Source organism: Mycteria americana, chromosome 2 (genome assembly GCF_035582795.1).
Source record: "Mycteria americana isolate JAX WOST 10 ecotype Jacksonville Zoo and Gardens chromosome 2, USCA_MyAme_1.0, whole genome shotgun sequence".
Lineage (NCBI taxonomy): Eukaryota > Metazoa > Chordata > Aves > Ciconiiformes > Ciconiidae > Mycteria > Mycteria americana.
This window is the reverse complement of record NC_134366.1, coordinates 76,080,477-76,105,102: the sequence shown is the minus strand read 5'-3', so window position 1 is coordinate 76,105,102 and position 24,626 is coordinate 76,080,477. Positions and strand designations below refer to the sequence as shown.

The window sequence follows — 24,626 nt, the reverse complement described above, 5'->3', positions numbered from 1 at the left end:
TATGTATGCAAAGGCACTCTAGATGCAAGCTGGCCTTAGACTGAAATATGTACTGCTTTGACATTTCAGGTCTAAAGGGGTTCCTTAATGAGAAGAGTTTTGTTAAGAAAAATGGGAGAACCTGCCTTGTGCCTGTATATCAGTGGATCTGACTATACACCACCTATGTTTTTAACCTCATGCAACTTCAAAAATCCTTGGAGAGATATAGCTGTTATTTTATAACTTGAGTATTTTGCTTCGCTGCATCAGGACTCATCTTTCACTTGCTCTGGAAAAGACAGTATAATAGTATTTTAAAACCATATTTCATTTAGTTACACTTATGTAACCTCACTAACTTCAATAGGCATCTAAACTTTGCAAATGGTTCTCCCTCTAATGACAGTACAAAATTAAAAGTCATTCTGTTGCCCTGAGTAATTTTAGTTAGAACTAATAGTTCTCATAATTTTATTAACTTTGATGGACTTTCAGATTCTTTTTTCTGAGATGCAAGTACAGTATGACAGTAACTTTGAATCTGATTTCCCAAGGAAGCAAGACTTACGCAACTGTACTGTGAGGCCTCCCCTTCTTCAACCTGTGAGTCCATTGAGCATTTCAGACTTCAGAGAGAGAGATACACAGATCTCAAAATTCCTATACATTTTGTGAAAACTAATTGCTAGAGATGGATCAAAATTAGTGCTACCACTAAGGAAAAGCCAGTTGCAGTTCAGCCAGTTGGCCAGTCACCATGGATATAGTGAACAGGCAATCAGCACATGATTATTTCAGCAACAGCATATGTTGCCACATTCTCAGCCAAACTGGCAAAAGACATGGGAAGGAGCTGGAAGAAGTACTTGAGCACTGAGGATGGGAAGGACTGAGGAATGTGGGAGAAACAAATAATTTTAAAAACTTCATTAGTTCCACTGTTCACAGAACAACTTACTTTGGTATCTTAAAACCGTAGATTTTGCCTTGGATAAAGGAATGTATGAATTTCTTACGCAGAAGATGTTTATGTACTTTAACACAAGTGATTCCCGCCTTTTAGTCTGTACTTCTTTAAGTGATGATTTATTTATAATAAGATGCATTTTACTGGAGAGAGAAGAGCCTATGTTTCATTTGTGAATGGAATGAAAAGCAAGTTGTTCCGCTTTATAGTACCAAGGAAATTTAAAGTGAGAGCTGTTGAAAAGGATTTTCAAACAGGAGAATGAATGGAAGTAGGTGATGCATTCTTATTCTGGTAATGACAGAATGGACTAATGGCATCATCAATATGTGTACGTAAACTCAATTCATATGAACTCAATAGAATCACTAAATTTTAGTAAATAAAGCTGGATTGTTTTTCATCTCCCAATGTCTGTTCTTCAGCCTATCTGACAATTCAAAGACACTGAATGGTCTATTTAAAATCAAATAACTTTTGTGAAAAATAAAATTAAGTGTCTGGTATAAATTAGATAGCTAAAATTTTCCTCTGCTACTGCAAAAATGAAAGTATTACAGTCATGACATTAATTTATACATGCACACACATGTATACCTACGTACATAAAATACGATGTATACAACATTATTCTTTTTTTCTTAGTCTTATTTAGGCTCTTCATAGAAAAAAAAGCATGGAATGTCATGCTGAAACAAATCTTTGGACTAACATGAATATTTAAGGCTGAGAACCTTGACAAGACCTGATTTCTAGTTATACAACAATTCCATCAGTAATTGCTGAATATTTAAAATCTTGTATGTTTGTATGTATTTGAGTCTTCATTTACTGATATTCTGAAAGCATTTTCAGAACCCTCAGTATCAAATGAACTAATTTGAAATTACTGAATTACTCCTAGAGACAGATGATTTACCGGAAGCAAAAAAACATAGCACTGCCTGATTAAAGCAACATAGTAAAGGTATTACTGTAAGAATGCTATTACAGTAAGAATCAAAGAATCACCATTTTAGCTCAGTCTTCCACATAAAATCTGGGGCAACCTCTACTTTCAAGGACCTGTGTCTTCAGTGTACAGGCTACTTCCAAAAGTTATACATATGAGTAAAAAAGAAGTACAAATGAAATCATGGTCATAAAGCTGAAAACTTAATATGGTATTCCAAGCAAGTAAGATTATACAGACATCACCAAATCACAGAATGGTTGAGGTTGGCAGGGACCTCTGGAGGTCATCTGGTCCAACCCCCCTCCTCAAGCAGGGCCACCTAGAGCCAGTTGCCCTGGACCATGTCCATGTGGCTTTTGAATGTCTCCAAGGAGGGAGACTCCACAACTTCCCCGGCAACCTGTGCCAGCGCTCAGTCACCGTCACAGTGAAGAAGTGTTTCCTGTTCAGAGGGAACCTCTAGTATCCCAGTTTGTGCCCATTGCCTCTGGTCCTGTCACCGAGCATCACTGAAAAGAGCTTGGCTCTGTCTTCTTTACACCCTCCCCTCAGGTATTTATACACATTGATAATCTCCCATGAACCTTCTCTTCCCTAGGTGAAACAGTCCCAGCTCTCTCAGCCTTTCCTCATAAGAGAGATGCTCCAGTCCCTTCATAATCTTTGTGGCCCTTCACTGGACTCTCTCCAGTGCATCCATACCTCCCTTGTACTGGGGAGCCCAGAACTGGACACAGCACTCCAGGTGTGGCCTCACCAGTGCTGAGCAGAGGGGAAGGATCACCTCCTTCAACCTGCTGGCAACACTCCCTTAGTGCAGCCCAGGATACCAGCAGCCTCCTTTGCTACAAGGGCACATTGCTGGCTCACATTCAACTTGATGTCCACCAGGACCCATCATATGAAATGATATTAATAAAATATATTTTCTTCCTGTTCAACATATTGTTTAAATACACAGGGTGACTTTGCAACATCAAGGCAGATGTGAGCAAAGTCTTTAATATTACTGTCATGTACAGACAGTGCTAATACAAACAGCGGTGTTTAAGTCTGTTTATTGCTTAGTAAAAATAATTTCCTAGTTGAAGCTGCTGGTTCAGGATATACCTAAGCAAACAAATAAATAAAAACTTGATATTTTATGAAGCTAACAGAGATTCAGAGATGGAAGAGCAAAGGACTCTAAGCTAGACTTTTAAAGCCAGACCTTGAATACATATCTTTGGACTGAAACAAGTTTCTAGTTTAAAACCTGAGAGCAGTTCATAGTCCTTGTATCTCCCTATCACACTGCTGGAGTCCAGAATGAATCTAAACAATAAGATCATGCTGAAACTCTTAGTTAATCACACAATTGTTGGAGGCATGCTGCGAAAATGGCACGGAACTGCTCTATGATATAAACAAGTGGGTATTTGGCTACTAGACATGGATATTATTGCTATGTAAACATACATGTAAGATTGGGGGGTTAAAAGTTGAATGCATGAATTATCGAAGCAAAGTTTGATATACTGCGCTGAAAGAACTTAATTAATTTCTCAAAGAAATAAAATTCCTTGTTGTAAGGGAATGCTGGAAACACTCCGTCTAGGTTTATTTTTGTTGTCCTTTCCCAGGAGAAAGGATGTATGATATTCTTAAAGCATTTGAAAGCCTGGGACTATCTTAGAAAAGTATACATACTACGAAAGTTTTCTGGTTATGAATAACATTTACAACTCTTCTGAGAAAAAAGTAGTATTTTCAAGCCTTACCTAGTTCTGTTACTCTGCCACAAATGTTTATCTCTGCCACTGGGAAAAGGCAAGGTTTCAGATGCATCTCTAAAGGCAATGTATTTTCTCTTTCTCAGTTTAATACAGACATTTTGATGAAGCCTCCCATGCATTCCATGTCAGAGTTTTGGTCTGAATAACATTACCCTCACTCTCTCTCATTCCTGGAGTCCAGACCATGAAGAGTTCCTACAGAAGCCAATACTGTATCTCGCAGCAGCACATCATCAACAAGCAGGTCCAATCCAGTTTTTTCCATTTTGTGTACTGGGATATACAGGCCAGAATGAGCAAACACAGTGCCAGTGCACAGTGCCATTTGGCACTGAAGTGCTCTTATTTTCAGATGTGGCAGAATGGGCACATACCACTTTTAATGACCTCAAAAGCCAGTTCCCTAACTGCAGGCACCTAAATATAAGCATTTGGCCTCTCTGTCTCAGTGTTTTTCATATGAACAATATTTGTCTATGCAATGCACCTTGATATCCAGCAATGACAGCTACTTTCCAAATGAAAAGTATAAAAAAAAAAAAAAAAAAAGAAAATTGAGAGAGAGAGCGAGAGAGAGAGCATACAACACTTTAAATCAAAACTCACCTGTGCAATTCTCAGGTCCATCCTGAAGCTATGTAATTTGAGATATGGAGTACTTCCCAGGAGGATGAGGTACTTTTGCTGTAGCTAGTAAAGCAACTCTGAACTCTGGGTTGTCACAACAACTGTAAATAGACAGATAAAATAAATCAAACTGACAAAATGCACTGTGATAAGAAAGTTCTGCAACAGTACAAGAACCATTATGACTATTTCATTTCATTCAAACTGAATTATGCTCAATAAATAAAACATAACGTGATGATAAAAAAAAAGCTCTGTCTCCAAGCTACTTACAGCATAACTGGATTAGATTCTATGCATAATGGACTAGTAAACAGCAGACCCATATAAACTGAGGAAAGAGAATTCCATTTCAAACACTGAAACAGTATAAAGTTGACAATTGCACAGAATTATTAGCCAAATGCTAGGCAGTCAGCCAGAAGGCTTCAACAAAAATTGCCTTAAGCAAGAGCAGCAAACAAGGGGAGGAGCTAACGGTAAAAAAAAGGCAATTAAATTCACTCATGGGATGATGTTTGTCACCAGAAAGGCCAGAATGACAGATGATTAAGATATTGTTAATGGAAAAAAATCCAGAAAACAAAAGCTGATTTAATGTAAGAGGAAGTCAGTGAAATTAGCAGTTTAGTACCAAATACAAATCTAGAAAACTCCTCCATTAACAGCAAAGGGACAGCCATTTTATTCTGTTAGTCTGTTGTAATTCCCTTTAGAGTTCACTTGGATAATGAGCGATTAATGTCTGTGTGTATCAAACTAAAACTGTGTCCTAATTGGGTTTGGCTCAGCTAATTGCCTCTGATCAATAAAACTGACACATGGTATGCTTGTCCTTCAAGAATCTCACTCTGGGCCTCATTCCACTTCCCTCAAACCATGCTTCTGACATCCAGGGGAGCAGAAATTGGTCACGTTAATAGAAAATTGAAAGTAATACACAACTTAAATAGAGCAGTAAGCACTGGGGAAATGCGTATTTTATTCGACTAAAACCCCCTTGTGCTTCATGATACATCCCATCCACTTGCAGCAGTTTCCTAGAATTTTTGCAGTTCCTTCTCTGCAAACAGCATTTCTGCTGCTTCACTTACACCGGCACAGAGACACCAGTAGAGCCTCCTAGTGCTGACACAGCATACAGCAATAGAAGGGGAGTCCCTCCAGGAACACCTCCAAAAGACATAGGCTTTGCTAAAGTTCTCTCTCCCACACACACACCCTGTAAGTGTAGCTACAGTAACACCAGCATTTTTTGGCACTGCAATGACAAGGAAAACACTCAACTTTTTCAGCAAACAAACCAATTATGCTTTACAGCCTAGGGGAACATCTAATCATATGATACAATGCCTACTCTAGTAAAATCACACACAAGAACAACAAAAAATAGCAGATGCAGACACAACGTAACTACTTAGTACTACTCCAAATATTATTGTACAGCATTCATTCATACTTAATACATCTTTTTAATTTTCTTGATAACAGGGTCACGATTAGTTATACAAGCTATTCAGTCTACACAAGTATGTCTTCTAATTAACAGGCTAAACCTGCCTGATATAGGCAGCTACTGTCTGTAAGACCATGGGATCCTCCTCTCAAAGGCACAGCAGCATGGCTTCTTTTGAAATCAATTGTTACGAAGTGCATCCCCTCAGATCATTTCAACAGAAGTGACAATGTAAGAGTCGGAAACAGCGTAACCTAGTATTCTGCTAGGATGCAGGGACGTGAGGCTCTTGTCTCTGCTTTTTTTCCGATGATCACCTGCATTGTCCATAAGAATACAAGCGAAACAGCGTAACACAGATCTCCTCACCCTGCTTAACCAGGAGAAAGGAGCTTATGAAATCAATGCTGTGACTATGTCAAATACCAGGTGGCCACTACACACTAAGCTTGATGCCATTCAGACCAGTAGCAGTTTTTAAGGTGTCCTTCTGAGATGAAATAAGCCATGAATTGTACTTAATACATTATCAGTAATATTTTGCTCATTTAAGATACATGCACTTCCAGAGAAATGAATACTAGGCATATCCCTATTTTGTTTTTCTATACACAGCTGTGCCCTCTAGTGGAACTGGCTAATTCACTACATGTTTTGTCCTTTTCTCAAAATCGGCACACTCTGAACTACATTCAGCAGCTGGAGTTATGATCCTCGCTTTCTTTTAGGAAGCTGTTGTATTATCTTCGAAGAATTTAATTGTACAAAAGTTTCAAGATACTGAGAGAATCCAAATTATAACGTTTTAAGTAATGTCCTCATTTTTGAAGTATCCTTCCTATTAGTTGTTATTTTGATAGAAGAAAATCCTGTTTTGTGGTCTTTTAGATAAGGTCAATTCAACTAATTTGGGAAGAGACAAAAAGAGCTGAAGTAGTCTGGAGCCATTGCTGATCTACTCCAATAATACTTTCTTAGCAAAAGCACATAAAAAAAGACAGAAAACTTCACTAAATGTAGAAAATACAGTTTCAGTCCCAACTTTCATTTGCAAGCTCACTGGTGGAGAAACAGCCACAGCACGCAATCTTACCATGCAGTACTACACCTGACAGGCTTCAAGCAGCAGCAGGTTTAACATTTTGTCTTTGCTTGTCTCACTGACAACAGCAGCACTGAGGAAGGGATGGTCTGGACTGACTATTTTAAAAAAGGCAAAAATATAAAAGACTAGGAATAAAGAAAAGGCAGAAAAGAGGATGTGGGGAAAGGAAAGATAGCAGCCCATATCCTGCATTCTAAGTAGTTTTCAAGCTCTGCCACCTTCAGTGGTGACAGCAGAATTATTGTTCCCACCTCCATGACTGAACACAGCCATGACAGAAGATTAAGAAAATACAAAGTTGTCCCACTGAATCTGGGTAGGTTTCAGGAAAGGAGAGGAACAGCAGCCATGTTGAGATGGTCACTCCTTTCAGGATGTGTTTTCCCACTACATCCAGTCAGGTATAACTATAGGCTGTCCCTGGAAATGTCTGTCCCCAGGTATGTGCTCCCATCCCTTCCCCAATATCAGATTCAGCAATTAAGATCCTGCAGAAGGGATCTGTTTAGCTTTGTAACTCTGCTAAGCCACCAATTCCCCCCCCCCCCTCATTTTTTCCCTACAGATCAGAAAGGCAGCAATTCATCATGCATTCAATCACGAGATACGATGTAAGGAGAGTGGGAGATGAGGACCACAGAATTTCACCATTACTTATCTCTATCACTGTGATGTGCAACCCTCCAAAGTCTCTTTCATAGAAACAGAGAAACTGAAGTAACATATGCTTTGATTATTTTGTACTCCAGGTAAGTCTCACTTACAACACACCTATGTGGGCTCATCAATTCCAACTCCATTCTATTTTTTTAATCATTATCTTAGTGCAGGGTACTATACATACAAACTTTTAGTTTGGACTAAGCCAATCTTCAAATTTTCCATAGAAAAATATTAAATATAGAACTGTAAATACCTTTCTTTCATGCTGTCAGAAAGGTGGTCCATTAAAAAGTTAACATCTAAAACAGGGCTTTGAATCTATACTAACCTGGAGATTAAGTCCCATACCTGTTCTTGTGTGAACCGAATAAAGAATATTTTTACTTGTTGGACAGAAATTATTCTTCCAGTTCTCACTAGGATTGGCAGTGATTACTGTTCATATCTTCTTGTGCTAGTTTCCAGGAAAAGCCAAAAAAAAACCCCAACCCAAAACCAACTTGCTTTATTGAGATAAAAAGATATTCTCTATTCACATAACATAAAAGCTTTGTGTCAGCTGCAGAGACTTTATTACATCGCTAAAGCCCCAAGAGTTATTACAGGTAAGAGCAGAAATTAACTCTTATTAGGAAGCTATAAAGGTTAATTTGAAAAAGGGAGCTCTTAGAACCTGCTAGAAACGGTAATGAGGCCTCAGGATCAGTGACACTATGACAGACAGTTCTTATGATGTAATACTCAAATTTAGTTTCCAGTTATGTCATGTGACCCTGCTGAAGCTTTGGGCACATAAAACTCTTCCACAGATACCAACCTTTCTTTTCAGCATGCAGTGGAATTCCTGCAAGAAATGCTGAATCAGACCTTAATACACACTTTCATTTTAGCCTTTATCAATTAAAATGGTAGCAGTAAAGTTTTAGAATTAAAGTTAATCTCAGGTATTTCTGACATTTAAGCTTTATATCAGTACAGAACTAGCTAGAAAAATAAACTATGTATAGAGTCCAAGAGCTATAATGTCCACTAGTCAACTTCTAATCATATTCTACAGATCTTTAATAATAAAAAACTATGAAATTTGCACCCAAAACCAAAAAATAGAGATTGTTAAACCATGCTTACGGTTTAACCATAAGCCATCCCTCCCACATTTTTAATTCTCCCCACCTATCCCACTGCATGTGTGATAATGATGTCACAAGATTAAAGCAAGTACTGTATCATTTGACACAAGTTGTTTCTAGGGAGCCCCATTGATGAACAAACACCTCTGTGAACTTCCCTTGCCTTGTGTCAGAGCCCTGAGGGCACATAATGGCCCTCGCTAACCTCACCTATGGCTTCCATCCACACTGTCTGACTACGGGCCCAGGAACCCCTCCTAAGCTTAGACCTGGGCCTTCAGTCTCTGCTTGAGCTTTTTCACATTGGTGCTGGTCTCTGGCAGTGCCCTCGCCTGACACCTTAAACCATTTACAATTGCATGCAAAACATTGTTACGAATTTTTGATGTAGGAAGTGGAACTTGGATTCAAATTCATGACGTGTATTTCTGAAAAAGAAGCAGAGGAGCTCGTACGTGGTTCCAACACAGAAAATCTGAGCTTTGCTCCCTGCTTTAACTGAATGGATGTTGTGTGTTATTTTGCACCACTTGCGTTATTTTGAAAGAAATTGAAAACTGGACCAAGAATGAGGGTAAAAATGTTTAATGAGAGCAGAATTCAGTTCCACTGGACTTTGGTATATTTTCTAAGTTAAAGGAGGCCTGATATAGCACTTCCGCTTCAAGCATTCAAAAATTATATGAACGCCAAAACAGTTTCTATCAGCAAGACTCTGAGAAGAAGAGGACAAAATTACTTCCACAAACCTGAGAAATTTTGAAGGGCTGCAAGTTTTGTTTACGATTTCTAGTCAGTTTGGAAATGTCATATTGGAGGCTATCAAGCTAACTGCACTCAAAAGCAGAGAACAAGACACAGACCAGATAGCTAAACAAACTAAATATCACATCAGATCAGCAGAACGGGGAAGTATTTAAACCTATCTTTCACTGCATAGCTGAATGGGGATGAGCTTAGTCTCTCTGCAGTATCACTCCCTCAGAGCAGTCTTAACGTAAAGTCAATCTAAATCGGGGTCACTAAAGCCTACGAAAAGGTAGAATCATGCCAAGGCAGGACTAGGGATGACTTTGGTCTGCTTAAGCTGTTACAGAAATGTAGCCTAGCTTATGCCTCTAAGGGCTGCTGATCGAGACAAGTAAAGAAATCTTCATTTGCCACTACGGTTATCCAGCCAAATACATGTGCTTTTTCCTTTAAATATTTATTGCTACCAACTTATACCACTGTTCTTTACAGATGTGCAAAGCATAGAAAGCTTATGCTTTTGCTGTAGAGACCAGCATAGTCACTTACAGAATACTTGCAAAAGATTTTACCTGTGCTAGTATCAAAAAAGCAGAATAATAAACTAGGAGGTCCTGGCTCAAATTCAGGTCATAATTAATATCAAATAACCAGCTGTGAACTACTTCATTACTCAATGAGCAGAACAGGTCATTGATATTAAAAAGTTATTTAGCATTAATTTTATCTCTAAAAAACCTGATCCAAAGCCTCTGGCAGAATTTTAGGTGGCACTGTGTTGAATTAACACCCTAAGGATTTGTTCCTGTCTCAGACTGGAACAGGATTCATTCCTCCTCTCCTGTCCTCCTTGCCTTCCTGTCCAAAGAAGTAATAACCTATGTTGGGTCAAGCAGATGAACAGTTGTCATGGTACATAAATGCTGTTAAATTAATTGCTATTGTACATGAATATTAATTAGTATAATTATGTAACTTATGTAGGGCTCAGAATGAAGCCATGTAATTCAGCTTCAGTGATGGAAATGCTATAGCTCTGCACTTTCTGGACAAACTGGGGAATGTCGAGATCAGACCAACAAGAATAGTAAGTTTGGAAAGTGACTACAAGGAAAAAAAAAGGAACTGGGCTTACTCACCCTAGAAACAAAAAAGATCAAGCTAAACATGTGAGCTGATAGCTTAAGGAGCTTGCAGAATCTCCTCCATTTTAAGTTCCTAAGAACCAGTTAAACAAAACTCTACATAATGTATTTATAATTCACCACGGCCCTTGAGCATAGCATGTGCTTTTAGAAGTCTCTTCCACTCCTGTATTTCTAGGATTACCGTGACTGTTAACACTATCTCAACACATTTCCCAAATTCTACACAGAGATGGCAATGAAATTGTACAAGACAGCAGTCTTTGCATAGTTTCTTTTTAACTGTAAAAGAAGCAAGGGAGTCTAAAAGTGTTTACTCACTGTGAATTATTAGAGTCACTGCTGACAAAAACATTCACAAGAGAATTGAAAATACGTAACACAGAAGAAATTCATATGTCTTCGCAAAGGAAAGGTAAAAATTAAGGGTTACAACCCCTGCCTTGTTTTCTGAAAACTTTAATTCCCATAACATATATGTTACCTAAGGCCAGATTGCACAGCTTTTGTCAGCATTTGTAATGCATGTCTGTGAATACATCAGAAAAAACTTGTTGATTCAAGTCCTTCCCCTCCTAGTCTGGAGAGCTAACTATCCAGGGAAGTTGAAAGTCTCTACTTTCAGATACTGTTGTTAGGCCAAGCAAGAGAAAAATACTGTGTAAATATCATATGCTCTTTTACAGAACTTCATATGCATTCTGCCATATGAAGAAGAAGAAAAGCCTTTCTTACATCAAGATGAGGTGAGCTACAGCAATTTCAATGCTTGGAATGATCAACCCAATCATTTTTCTTTTAGCAGGCATTTAGCTTTTAACTTGTATTAAGGCCACAGAGTAATACTGGTTTTCAATAAGCCACATCAGAAACAACCTATAGATCCCATATTCTTTTAAAAGCACACAAGCAGAGAGTGAATGGGATTATTCTGTCAATTTTCCAGTTGATTGAATGGACCTCGAACCACTCTGACTATACTTCTGCAGTATCGAATGACACACCCAACAGTCCCCCTCTGCATACATTCTCCTTGCAACAAATTATTTCAGTGCTCTCCACTTTTTTTTTTGGAACTTTTAACTGAAACGGAATTAGTTAACAAATCAAATGTTTTGACTCTGAAATCTCAGCTGCTTTATGTAAAAATTGAAGTCTCAATTAAACGGAAATTTAAGATTTCCCAGATTCCTCAAATCCTTGGTCCATGTTCCTCAAATATTAACTGGAAACGCACAGGGTGGGAGACTGCCTTCCTATTGCTGTGACTGTAAATATAGTCATCCAGAAAGACCACCCAACTCTTCTGAAAAGGTCCAATTCCACTTACACTGTCTTAAGATTAGCTGAATGACTCATAACAGTTATTATTTGAACAGATAGTACCTAGAAGCTCAATTAAAACTTTTCACTGCATTATTTGCTATAACTAACAGCCCCCCCCTTTTATTTTTGGTCACTCTTTTTAAGAATCACTAATATCTATACAAACCTGGCAGTCTCCAAAGAAAACAGCAGTGGGTCACATAGACAAACTTACAGTTCAACTGCCTGCTTTGCAAGGACTTTGAAACGTTATCCTCTATCCCTTACTCCAAGAACCCAGCAATCCCAGGGAGACCCAGTGGTTTTGCTTTCCATACTTCTAAGATTTTGTTGCAAAGCCCGATTCCCTGAGTTCACTCCTATGCTACTATTGCTGATCTCAAGATCATTGAGGTGAGGGTCCCAACCTGCCAAGGAGCCTACTGCGGTCTTTCAAAAGCCTCTAGCTGCAAGTTCAGGGATCCACATGGTTCTCAAAATCTATCTCTGAAACGGCCCGGGCTTCAAACGCAGTTCTACCCGGCGTTACTCGCACACCGGGAACGCAAAACAAGGGACCCAACTCTCCTCAGCAGCCCCGCGGTGCCCCTCACTTTCTGAGGAGACTGGTGCCGTTACACAGCCCCCCTCCCCCCCCCCCCCACGCGCAGCCCTCACCGGAAGGGAGAAGGCGGGCCTTCCGTCGGGCGCGAGGGCGGCGATTAACCGTCGCAGGCTCGCGCCGCGCTTGGCACCGCCCGCGGGCTGAGGGGGAGGAGAGAGCTGGGCTCCGCCCCGCCCCGCGCCCCGCCTCTCCCGCCCGGCGCTGGCCTCCGCAGCCGGAGAAGGCCGGGACGATGCTGGAGACGCTGCGGGAGCGGCTGCTGAGCGTCCAGCAGGACCTCACCGCCGGGTGGGTAGCACTCCCGGCCCGGCCCCGCGGGGCTGGCGGAGGCGGGGGGAACGGGAGAGGGACCCGCGCCCCACAGCCGGCTGGGGCGGGGGAAGCAGGTGACCGGGGGCCGGAGGGGGGGGGCGGGGACTGGCCCGGCGGGAGGGAGGGAGGAAGAGGAGGAGATTGCGGAGGCGGGACCCCCGAGCGGGGCCCTTCCCTCTCACCGCGGGTGCCCGGCGGTGCCCTCCTCGGTGCCAGAAACGCGGCCCCTGGGTGTGATCCGGTTCTCCGCCTCTCCCTCCCCCCCTTCCCGCCTCGGTTGAGCGGCTCATGGCGGGCTAGCGAGCCCTGGCAGCTGCGTGGTAGCCGGCAGCTGCATTCGGGAGTCGAGAGGAAGAGGTGCCTTGGTGTTTGGCAGCTGCGGTCAGGGGGATGAAAGAGAGACTGCTGTTTTGAGAGAACGAGGAAGATGTGAATGGGGTCAATTAACGCGCTTGAATTTTTTATGAAGTAACTGACCTTCAAGGTTTTATAGATCCATGTAATTGCTTAAAAAGCATCGCTGTACTCTGTTCGGCATACGAACGGCTTTTCTCTCCTTGGAAGATGAGTTACTGTCACTTGGGGAAAAGAAGCGCAGGATAAGCAGAAGGAGCAGCCCCTTAGCTTACATTAAAAAGTAGAAAGACATTCTTCCTACATTGCCTCACAAGGTTTTTTGGGGTGGGCCCCGTATCAGTGCTATTTTTAGTCCAAGCAGGTGGTGCGAATGAGCGTTGCTGGAAGTCAGTGGATGGCCAGAGAACAAGGTCATGCCTGTGCTGCAAAACTTGGTTCGTAATGAGCCACAGGAGAGTATCGCGTTGTGATCAATTACTTTTAAAAACTGCATGGTCTTTGGCCATGATGAGGCTGCCTTATAATAGCCCTGTGGTAAATACTTATATATAGCGATGGATGTCTGTGTACTCCAGAAACTTAAATAGTTTATAATGACTTATTTGCACCAGTATATGATGGTCCAGAGAAATTGATAGAATTAGCTACCAATCAAGCAGATAATTTGCTTATATGTTACCTGTCTTATCTTAACAAACAGTAAATGAATATTAACATGTCTTAAGAATACAGACTAAGGCATTGCTTTATGGCTGGCTGTCTTTCTGTTTTGCTGTTATTTTTAGAACTTCTCACAGAGTTTGATGCCTCAGTACAGTGTAAGGTTCTTTTGAAAAAGGTGTTTTTCACATGATGAAAGAGGACAACAGAAAGGTCATAACATGCTGGATCCAATGGCTCTTCAACTCTGTATCTTCATGTATTGCTGCAGTGGAGTCAATATGTTTCCATATAGTCTCTAATTTGCCTTCTTCCTTGTATTGCAATGTGTTGTTCTGTTTTGAGAACAGTCTCTGATTTCATAATTTCCATCTTTGTGTTTTAGCAGCTCCATTAATGTGCTGGTCTTGGAGTGTCCCTTCTTTAAGTTTTTTTTTATCTGGAATGTATTCTTTGTTGCCATTGGGAACCTGTATCTTGGAGCCATAGTAGCAGAGGCTGTGGAGAGCATCAGGTTTTTTCCTGTAGTGTCCCCATGGATTCAGGCCAGAACACGACTTGTCCTGTTTTGCCCCTTTTCCCTTCCTAGACAAGGCAACCGTAATGCTATAGTGTTCTGGATTACCCCATTCCCTACCCCACCAAAGTGGTAATAGAAGTCATTTTATGCTGTTAAGACTTGAGCTCAGAATGGTCAAAACCCAGACAAAGTATTTCTGGTGTCAAGAATGCTGGGCCAGTTGTGGCCAACTTTTAACTACACATGAATGCTTGCAAAGTGGAACAGTTGGATTTCTTGAAACGTTGAGAGGGAGAAGATTTTCCAGGGCTTCTAAGGAAAGAATATCCCTTCGAAAGGAGTAAGGGAATGCTTATGTGCAGCTGAAAAAGATTAAATCTGGGGTTGTGTGATCTACGGAAATAGCAGTTTAGGGTTCTTAGCCATTTCTGTGTGCAAAGAAATGAGCTCCCCTTTCCCCTGCTCGGCTGTGTCTCCTGTCTACTTCTGTGTATCCTGTGAAGTATCTATATTTTGAGCCATTTACCTGCAAGCAGCCTTTTGCAGGAGGAGGAAAACAAAAAAACAACAGTGAGCTGTATTGCGCTCAGACAGTAATTTGTGTGCTTCTGCCAACTTGAGTGATGTGGCTCACACTACCTCTACTTTGTACAGAGAACACTGCTGAAAGGAAGCCAATATTGTTTAGTTAATGATAAATCCTTTAACTTCTGACTGCCTGGCAGATATTCTAGTAAGAGAACTGGTAGTTGTGACCCAGCATTTCCTTCTATCCCTGTATGCAGACGAGTGCTGCTGTTACAGGCTGGGGTGCATACTGGGGAACGTGATAGAGGAGAAGGGCAAATTGCAGAGCTTTCCGCAACTGTGTTCTTCCTCAGTGGGCTGTGGTTGTTGCTACTTGGCTTGACTATTATGGAGAGCTCTGACAGGGAGTGGAGACCTGCCTTAGCAAGTCTTCTCTCAAACTGTCAACCACCTATTTTGCTGTAGAGCTTTGAGGTTTCTTCTTTGAGTTCCTGGAAATTGGTGGTGGTCAAGACTGGGGGAGTGATTGGCTCGCCCTAGAAGCAGCCTGAATATCTATATATTAGGGTGTTTCTCAGTCACTGGGTCACTCAGGATTACATATCTCTCTGCCACATCTGGAGGATATCGTTGGAGCTCATAGCTCATTTCCATCTTGCTCGTGTCTGTGTGTCCTTTATTTCTTCCTAACCCTTGCTGTCCTGGACAGCTGGGACTCCAAAGGGCATAGATGCTGAGGACATCCATCATCTTGGTGGTCAGAGAATAGCAGGAGGTTTTGGTTCTCACTCTGCCATGCCAACTTGACTAGCATATATGGGTCGACTGCAAAAGAGTAAAGTGTGGAAGAGTTGTGTGGTGTGTGTGGGGGTCATTTGTTGTTGGTTGGAGTTTGGGGGGTTTTGGTTTGTTTGTTTTGGTTTTTTTGGGAGCAAGATACCAGTCAGTTTGAAATCGCCATAGATGAAACAAGCCTCAAATGTGCTCAGTAGCAGCGCAGTGTGGTGATGTTGCTGGAGGTTCTGATAGTTGGCAGAAGAAAAGTTGTGCTTGTGCTAGTTTTGTGTTGGCAGACTTATGATAAGTGGGTACAAATGTTTCTATGTGACTGTCGTGCTTTTCCTTGGCACATATGCCTTCTTATAAAGAGTGTTCTTCAGGACTGGATTGATTATTTCTATGCAGATCTTTAATACCTGTCTGCTAAGGAAACAGTATTGAGAGCTGGATGACTTGGATATATAGCTCCCATTAAACTTTTCGTACCCAATTGCTTGATGCACTTGTAGAAAAATGTCATAATTTAGATGCAGTGTAGGTGGAAATCATTTCATATGACAGTCTTCACAAAGTAAGTGAAATTTGATTTATTTGTGAAATCAGCTGACACAAAATTAACTATAATAGACTGGAATGAACACATTATGTGTTCAAACAAGTTGTTACCTGGTTTTGGTGTTGGAAATGTCTGATGGTTTTGTGTTTTGATTTATAGGTTGAAGACTTTGGGTGACAAATCAAGAGAAGCAAAAAAAAGCAGGCAGAGGTACTTCAATGCTATACATTAAGATGTTCAGATCTAGAATGTTCTTGTTTAAAGAAAAATTTGAAAGTGGTTCATATAAGCCAGTTACAAAAACATTTGCCTGTAATTTTACAGAATATTCTTTTGGTAACAGAAAAGCTTAACCGTAATCCTGAGGAAATACTTTGCTTAATAGAACCTTGATTGATAGGCCTAAATAATTTCTGGTGGCCATCAATCAATTTATAAATGATTATTTAAATTATGTGAATTTTCAATGTTATTGTACTACTTTATAAAAGATTCAGGTTGCAGTACACTGAAATGTAATTGTTTACAGTCTCTGTGAATCTCATGTACTAAAACTGTAATTCAGTTTTTTTAGTGCAAGAACAGAAATGTGAGCCTTTTTATTGTGGAAAATATATGTATAATGGAGTACTGCAATTATCTGTTTTCATCTCTATTGCAAGAAGATTTAAGAATTGTGGTGGGGTTTTTATCCTCTGCATTTTAGTATATTGTTCATTCCTTCAACCTGTGTAAACTGTAGGGAAAGACTACTTAACATCTGTAAATGTTGCTTCTGCAAATAAGCTCAGATGTGCTGTAGTGTAAAGCATGTCCTTACTAAAACACAGTATGTAGACGCAATTAGTTTTAAAACAAGCCCTGAACAAAAAATAAGGCATCTGAAATAAACTGTATTAAGTTCTGAAGCTTGGTGTTTTGGATGTAAAAGTTTTTTAACAGAAGACTGGTTGTATTGACAAGACACAGAAACTAAACTAAGAATGGGTGAAGGTTTGAATAAAACTATTTTAGGCAACTGCTTTCTTTGTATGTTTCCAGTCCATAATATTTTGGTTCATCTGGTGTACTGTAAATACCCATCACTTTTGAGAAAAGCGCTGGGTAAACCAATTGGATCATCACAAATAGGGGAATGCCAGGGTGACTTCTGCTTTGCTGATGAAGTTCTGGGACAAATATAGCTTAGCTTGATTGTCAGGGTGGCTGAGAGCTCGTCAGTCAGGATCAGAGGAGAGGCCAGTAAGGGTGATGTTGCGATGGGAGTTTATTACTGACCATCTGATCAGGGAGTGAATGATGTCTTCTCTAAAAAACTTGAGGAATTCTCTGTATCATTAAACCCCCATTCTTGTGGGGCACTTGAACTTCCTTGACATCTGCTGAAAGGACAGCACAGCAGGATGCAGTCAAGAAGATTTCTGGAGGGTGTCAGGGGTAACTTCTTGATACACTCTTCATAACTTCTTTGGCATGCAGGAATAGCCTTAGGGAAGCCAGAGCTCACCTAGAACTGACACTTACAAGAAGATGGCAAGGACAAGAAGAAGAGCTTCTAGCCCTGCATTGGTAATAAAAGGCTGAACAAAGAAAATGTGGGATTGTTGATGAACGGGGTGGATGATTTAGTGACAGCAAATATAAATGTTGTTGAGGTACTCAATACCTTTGTTGCTTCAGCCCTCACAAACAAGGTCTCCCAGTCCCCTGTGCTTAGTGAAAAGGAAGAGACTGACCAGTAGTGGAAGAAGACCAGTTTGGGGAACTCAACCCATAAAAGCTCATAGGACCATATGGGCCAAGAGATACTTCATGAAGTTCAAGAGGTACAAATCCAAAGTGTTTCCCTGGGAAGAAAGTATCCCCTGCAACAATACAGACTGGGGCTGACTGACTAGCTGGGAAGCAGCTTTGCTGAAAAGACCCTGGGGGTCTTGGGAGAGAGCAAGCTGAATGTGAGCCAGCAACATGCAGCAAGGAAAGCCAACAGCTTCCTGGCCTATATGAACAGGACCAGAGGCAGTGGGATTGAGGGAGGTGATTATCTTCTGCACTCAGCACTCCTTAGACCACATCTAGCTACTGTTTTGGGGCCCTGATGTAAGAAAGACATTGATAACCTGGATCAAGTTTAGTGGAGGGACACCAAGATGGCTGGGGTTGGAACTCTCTGTATAGGAGGAAAGGCTGAGACCGGGGCTTGTTCAGCCTGCAGAATAGATGGCTTTGGGGAGACCTAACAGCAGCCCATCATTACCTATGGGGAGGTTATCAAGGAGTTGGAGCCAGGCTCTTGACACTGGTACATGGTGGGAACACGAAAGGTGATAGGCATAAGTTGAAACAAGAGATTTTCAGACAGGAAAAAGCTATAAGTAAAAGCTTTTTCCTCATGAGGACAATCAAGCAGTGGAACAGGTTGCTCACAGAGCCTGTGAAGTTTCTGTTCTCCGAGGTTTTCATGTTGCAACTGGACAGAGCCTTGAGCAAGCTGGTCTGATCCCATAGCTGGTCCTGCTTTGAACAGGAGGTTGCACTAGAGACCGCGTGAGGTCCCTTCCCGCTTCGCTGGTTCTATCACTTTTCCCTTGGTTTAAGGGAAAAAAGGTTTTATTTATGGTGTTTGGTTTTTTTCCATTCAAATTGTTTGGATGACAGTGCAAAACAGTCTATTCTGGTAATCTTCCAAGAGACGAATCTTGGATGACATCAAGATCTTCACATAATACACCCTTAAAAGTGCTGCATTATTAATTTTCTTTAACTTATGATAAGTTGCCTTTTATATTTCAAGCTGTTATTAATGAAAATATATGCATCCAATAGGAGATCATTAGAGCCTTAAACTGGCAAAGGTTCTTTAGCTTCGTATTTATTTTTAATGTAGAATACATTAAGTGTGATATCTTTATTGAGGGACATAAAGAACTTGTGTAGTAGTCTTATTTTCAGAATGTTTCTGTCCGCTATTTTAAGTTAAAACAATGTTGATCCTGTGTGTTTGTTAACTGTACTAAGAAATTATCTCATAAAAGTTGTTTTTAATGGACATAGTCAAAAAGAGGTAAGAATGGGCTACCATAAAATAACAAGGGGAAAAAAAGTAACGCTAGCTTTAGAATATTCTTGTAAGATACACTGTGTAATGCATTTTAAACCAGAATTAACAAAATGTTCTTGGAAGTGAACAGTAGGGAATGTTTCTGTGCTCGGCATATCTGTCAAATGAGGATGTGTGTGCACACATATTTTGTATCAGCCTTCTATTCATTAACATTTGTATATTTGCAATTTGTTTTATAGAACTGTTCAGTGTTTGCCAGAGTTTTCTGCTGGACTGGAATTACTGAGCAGGTATGACCTTCCATTTCTTTGTTAGTGTCTGTTTCCTGTAATTTCAGAAATAACTTTATTAGATTAAGAAAATGAGAAGAAAATGAAGGTGTTGCTAATAGTTTTTTTGGATGTCCCGCAGTGAGTAGAGTGGGTGTGGTTACCAAGTAATAAATATGTTTAAAGCTTGCCCAGTCCTTAAGTGCTGTCATGTTAACGAAACAGAAGTTCTGAAGGAAAAGCAACATTTGAAAGATGACTTTAATTCAGGGTCTAATGCACAGGGATGAAGGAGACCAGCACTGAAGCCCAGCATGTGGTTTTAATTTGACTTTTTATAACTTTTACATATTTGATATGGTTTCATTCTGTCATAATAGAGACAGTATGCTGTCGTTGCCATGAAAATAGTGTATTCCATGTGCATTTAATCACATTTTTTCTGAGTAACAGAAGCTATCTGCATTATAAATTTCCTTTGTATTTTTATCTTTTTTTTAATCTATTTTCTTTTGGGGGGTGGAGTGTGATTACAATCTTGTTAATTTTTTTCATTTTCTTAATGAAGTTGGGTTCCAAGTAGTGCTTAAGGCTTTTATATGTAGTCTTATAAATATTGCTGGGTCCATTTAGCTCTTAATGTAAGCTAGCAGTTTAAAAAACGTGAATCACTTTCTTTGAAAGAAGTTATTTCTTAATGTGTATTTCTTTCTGGTATTTACTGTTCTACCAAGACAACCGCACAGCTTTTTAAACTGTTATTTCTGGTAGTCCCTGTAAATATAAGCACAGTGGCATCCATGAAATCCTCTTCCTTTGTAAGGGGAACACAGTAAAAATAGTCATTTATCTTTCTTCTCTTCAGATATGAAGATGCTTGGGCTGCCCTTCACAAAGGAGCCAAAGATTGTGCAAAAGCTGGAGAGGTAAGAAAAAATAACAATGCCACACTTGAAATGTTTAAAAATGTGTAACTAATTTTAAACTAAATTTTTAGTACCAGTGTATTGGGTTGACCCTGGCCACTAGATAAGCACCCACACAGCCTTATTCACTCCTCCACCAGTGGGACATAGGAGAGAACAGGAAGAACAAAAATGAGAAAACTCATGGTTCAAAATAAAGACAGTTTAATAATTGAAGGACAGAGGACAAACAAGTGGTGCAAAAGCAGTCACAACCTCCCACAAGCAGACCAATGCCCAGCCAGTCTCAGAGCAATGGTTACCTTGGAAGACCAAACCCTTAGTTTTTATTGTTGAGCATGATGTTTTGTGGTATAAAATATCCCTTTGGCCAATGGTCAACTATTCTGGCTGTGTCCCCTCCCAACTTCTTGCCCACCCCCAGCCTACTTGCTACAGGGGAAGCAGGGGCAAGTAGGGAGAGAGAAAGCCTTGACACTGTACAAGCATTGTTCAGCAATATCCAAAACATTGGTGTATTATCAATACTGTTTTGGTCAGAAATCCAAGACACAGCACCATATGGGCTGCCCTGAAGAAGGTTAACTCTATCCCAGCTGGATCCAGTACAACCAGTATAATGAAAAAGTAATGCTCTGTATTGCTACTTGGGAAAAATGCCAAGTTGCATTGTTTTTTACTGTGGTTTTAAGATGGTGTTTGACAGACAGCTGATGGAATGGATCAGAATGTCCAGTTCCTCTTGTTTCTCACAGATTTGTGATCTCTTCCAGATTTGATGGTACTCAGCCTACAATCAATATTCTTAAAGTATTAAATATAGATATTGTAAAAATTGAAGTTCTCTGTGGTCATGTTTCTTACAAGGTATCATCTAACAAGAATTATCTGAAGTTCATTCTCCTGTTTACTTTCTGATATTTCAATTACTGTAACAAACATCGAGTGTGAGAATTTCCTAGTGCTTTTAAAGTACTTTTCAACTGATACATCGACACCCAGAATTTCTTGTCCTCTGTCCTTTGTTTAGATCACTACTTGCACTTAAGCAAAAAATATTAATTATATCAGCTTACTGTTTTTCTCTGGGATATGTTGGGTTAGAGAAGGATATTGAGAAGTACGACTTCATCAGAGTGTGACAAGAAGGTGATGGTAGAAATAAGACATATCCAGAAGTTCAGGTGGTCAGTTTTTGCACTCTTCTGCCATTATTTGAAAGATTTTAAGTTAGCTGGGAATATTATTTTGAGACTGCTTAAGACATCTTAACATTGCCAATAAATAATAATGCAAACAATAAATAATAATGCAAACAATAATGTAATGCAAACATTAAATAATGTGATGCAATGTAAACAATTTCAAAAATTATGTTGCATGTTACTGCTGTAGCTCTTTGAAAGCACTGGCGGGGGGGGGGGCTGGGAAAGCATAGAATATATTTGGGGTTGAGGCACATTGGTGGTTAGTATCAGGGTAGGGCTGTTGCCTGACACTGCCCTCTCCAGTGGACACCAAATGGCAAGATTCGACTTGTCTGGCTGAAAAGATGGAGGAAGTGTCTGTGCTTTCTCCTAATTTTGTTCAGTTTTCCTGTCCTGGAAATAAAGTGGCAAGTTGTGTGGTTTATTTCTGGAATGAAGGGAAAGAGAACTTCCAGTAAGCGCTACCAATGCATTGCTCTGCTGTTTTGGAGGTCCACACCAGATTTTCCATTTCAAACCCTGTTTAAGGGGCAGACGGTGTAAGCTGGTGGCCACGATGCAGAGCAGGACTGAACTGTGGGGTTCTCTGTTCTGGCTGAAACCTTTACTTTGGCTAGCTGCATCCTCCCTGACTCTTCTGGTTTCCTTAGGAGTCTTCTCTGTATCTTTTTCCAATGGATAAAAAACTCACTGCTTAATGTATTTTGAAGAGGTGTATTTAGGGTAAGAAAGATACTATGTTCTTCTTTCTCTTGCCTAATAGTATGGCCCACCTTTTCCACATGTTCTAGTGAAAACCTTCAGTTATTAGAGATGAAGTTCTTCCTGCCAGCTTTGTGTGTTTTACTGCTCATGATGATTTTTTTTTTTTAGAAGATCTCTTAAATGACTTGCTTACAACTTTGTAATACTTGCAATAGCTTGCTTTAAAAATTGTAGTTCTGAAAACAATGCGAAGTTTCATATATATAAAACCAATGTAACCTTAATCTCACATATTATGGCTGCTTGGGAAAATTAGAATGGAAAGTTTCCAAAAAGACTTTGAAATTTTCCATGAAATTCAGATGTTTACTTTTGGGAGAATCCAAAATATGTATCGCTTGTGGGTTTTTTGTTTGTTTCTTTTTTATAAAAGTAGAAAATACAGGATTCAATAAAATAAGAATTGTTTCAGCACAGAAGATTGACTGTACTATATCAGACCTAAAGGTCTACTTTCCCAGTATCCTACTTCTGGTACCAGCCAGTAGCAGGTAAATAAGACAGCATGAGTACTTTATAAATGTTGGATAGAAAAAGGAACGTGAAAACTTCAAGCTTTAATTGCTGCCTACAGTCTTGCCATGTTAAATTACGGATGCTAACTACCAGTTCCATCTGTAAAATTGTCCTAAAAATACTGCTTTTAGATTATTGTAATTTTAGCTGCATTTAGTTCTCTCTGAGCTGATGTTTCTCTGGTGTTTGCCCCCATCACATGGGTTTGTTTTGTTTTGGTGTTTTTCTTTACTGTTTAATGGATATAAATCCTGTATCTCATTCTCAAAAATAGACTTGGCTTTATTTAAATAAGGATGTTGGTCTTCTGAAATGTTTCATTACTCACTGGGCTTTGGAATAAGTTTCCAAACCTTATCTGGTAAAACAGGATGGCTTTTTGGCAGTTAGTTGGAGGAATTCAGCAATGGGAGAAGTTGTCGTTCTTCTAAAAGGATCTGTCTGAAGTGAGTAGAATCTACTAAGATTCTACAGGATCTTTGAGAACTTCCTTTGCCCATTGCTCAGACTTTTTCAGTTTCTGCAGCTAAATTCTACAAAAACTAAGGAGTTCAGAATGCAGATACAGCCATGGGCTGCAGTTGTGTGCAAGAAGAAGAATGGGTAATGGAGCTAAGAGCAGGGAAACTATAACTGAATCATCTCAAGTACCATATATAAGCGAAACATTTGTTACCTAAGATCTCTTGATCTTGCTGTTTTTCATAGAATCTGACCTATATAAATAAAACTTTTAAGCAGTGTATCCTCTTCTCATTATACTATTGTATAATAAGTTAGGAAGAATCAAAGAGCAAAAATTGAACTAATGTAGAAGTGTGTTCATAAACACTTGCAACTACTGCAGTTAAGTTTAGCAAAAGAGCAGAAGAGCAGGACTGTTATAAAGGCAACTTTTTCAAAAATGTCATTCCTTTTATTTGATTTTCTGGAGTATTTCGAATGGGCAGAATTTTCAACTTTGTTGTTAAGAGTAAATTGGTATGATTAGCAACATTAAACAGTTATTGATCTAAATAAGCCTTACATTACAGCACTGCAATGTTGTTATTGTGTACCAATACAACGGTGCTGTCAAAATTCCAGATGCATGTTATTTACAGTTAATAAACTCCATAAAATATTTCCTGCATTGATGAGTATATTGAGAAATAACTTTTTATCTTGTTTTGATCAATGCATTTTGATATAAATATTTCATACTACAGGGGCTTTCTTAAGTATGTTATATATTTACTTGAGAAATACACAAGTGGCAGTGCTATAGGGTTGCTGTGCTGACCTTATGCTTGCAGATGCATGAATTCTAAAAATTAGTCAAGATGCTCATAAATAGGTACATAAATTTGCATGTGAACTAAAGAACCTGTTTGTTTCAGGTGGTGGATAGTGAAGTTGTGATGCTTTCTGCACACTGGGAGAAGAAAAGGAACAGTCTGGTGGAACTACAGGATCAGCTGCAACAAATACCTGGGTTTTTAGCAGATCTGGAATGCCTCACGGCAAGCCTCGGTAAGGTTTTATAGACCTAACAAGCATTCAAGTCAGTACAGAGGATTAGACTGAAGTTCAGCTGTTGTGAATTTTGCAATTCTAAAATTTAATTTTGCTTCCCAAACACAACCTTTCTATTATAAAACAGTAGTTCTTAAACAAACTGGTTTTGTAAAAGAGCAAAGT

The 24,626-nt window shown here is 39.8% G+C and overlaps 1 protein-coding gene and 1 long non-coding RNA gene across 5 annotated transcripts in view; one reads left to right on the top strand and one right to left on the bottom strand.

Moving 5' to 3' along the window:
• Nucleotides 1–12,646, bottom strand: part of LOC142405793 (uncharacterized) — a 66,991-nt gene extending 54,345 nt beyond the window's left edge. For both annotated transcript variants that reach the window (XR_012774338.1, XR_012774339.1), the window contains exons 1-3: nucleotides 12,539–12,646; nucleotides 6,856–6,962; nucleotides 4,286–4,407 (exon numbers count right to left, since the gene is read on the bottom strand). This is a non-coding gene — a long non-coding RNA (uncharacterized LOC142405793). The remainder of the gene's footprint in view (nucleotides 1–4,285; nucleotides 4,408–6,855; nucleotides 6,963–12,538) is intronic.
• A 13-nt stretch (nucleotides 12,647–12,659) lies between these two features.
• The window catches only part of DTNBP1 (dystrobrevin binding protein 1), a 72,694-nt gene continuing 60,727 nt past the window's right edge, over nucleotides 12,660–24,626 (top strand). For 2 of the 3 annotated variants that reach the window (XM_075493803.1, XM_075493802.1), the window contains exons 1-5: nucleotides 12,660–12,773; nucleotides 16,358–16,408; nucleotides 19,502–19,552; nucleotides 20,397–20,457; nucleotides 24,326–24,458. In XM_075493803.1, the coding sequence (XP_075349918.1) occupies nucleotides 12,718–12,773; nucleotides 16,358–16,408; nucleotides 19,502–19,552; nucleotides 20,397–20,457; nucleotides 24,326–24,458 (352 nt within the window). In that variant the 5' untranslated portion in view covers nucleotides 12,660–12,717. Of the gene's footprint in view, nucleotides 12,774–12,999; nucleotides 13,155–16,357; nucleotides 16,409–19,501; nucleotides 19,553–20,396; nucleotides 20,458–24,325; nucleotides 24,459–24,626 lie in introns of those variants that run through there. The other variant, XM_075493804.1, reaches the window with a different exon arrangement.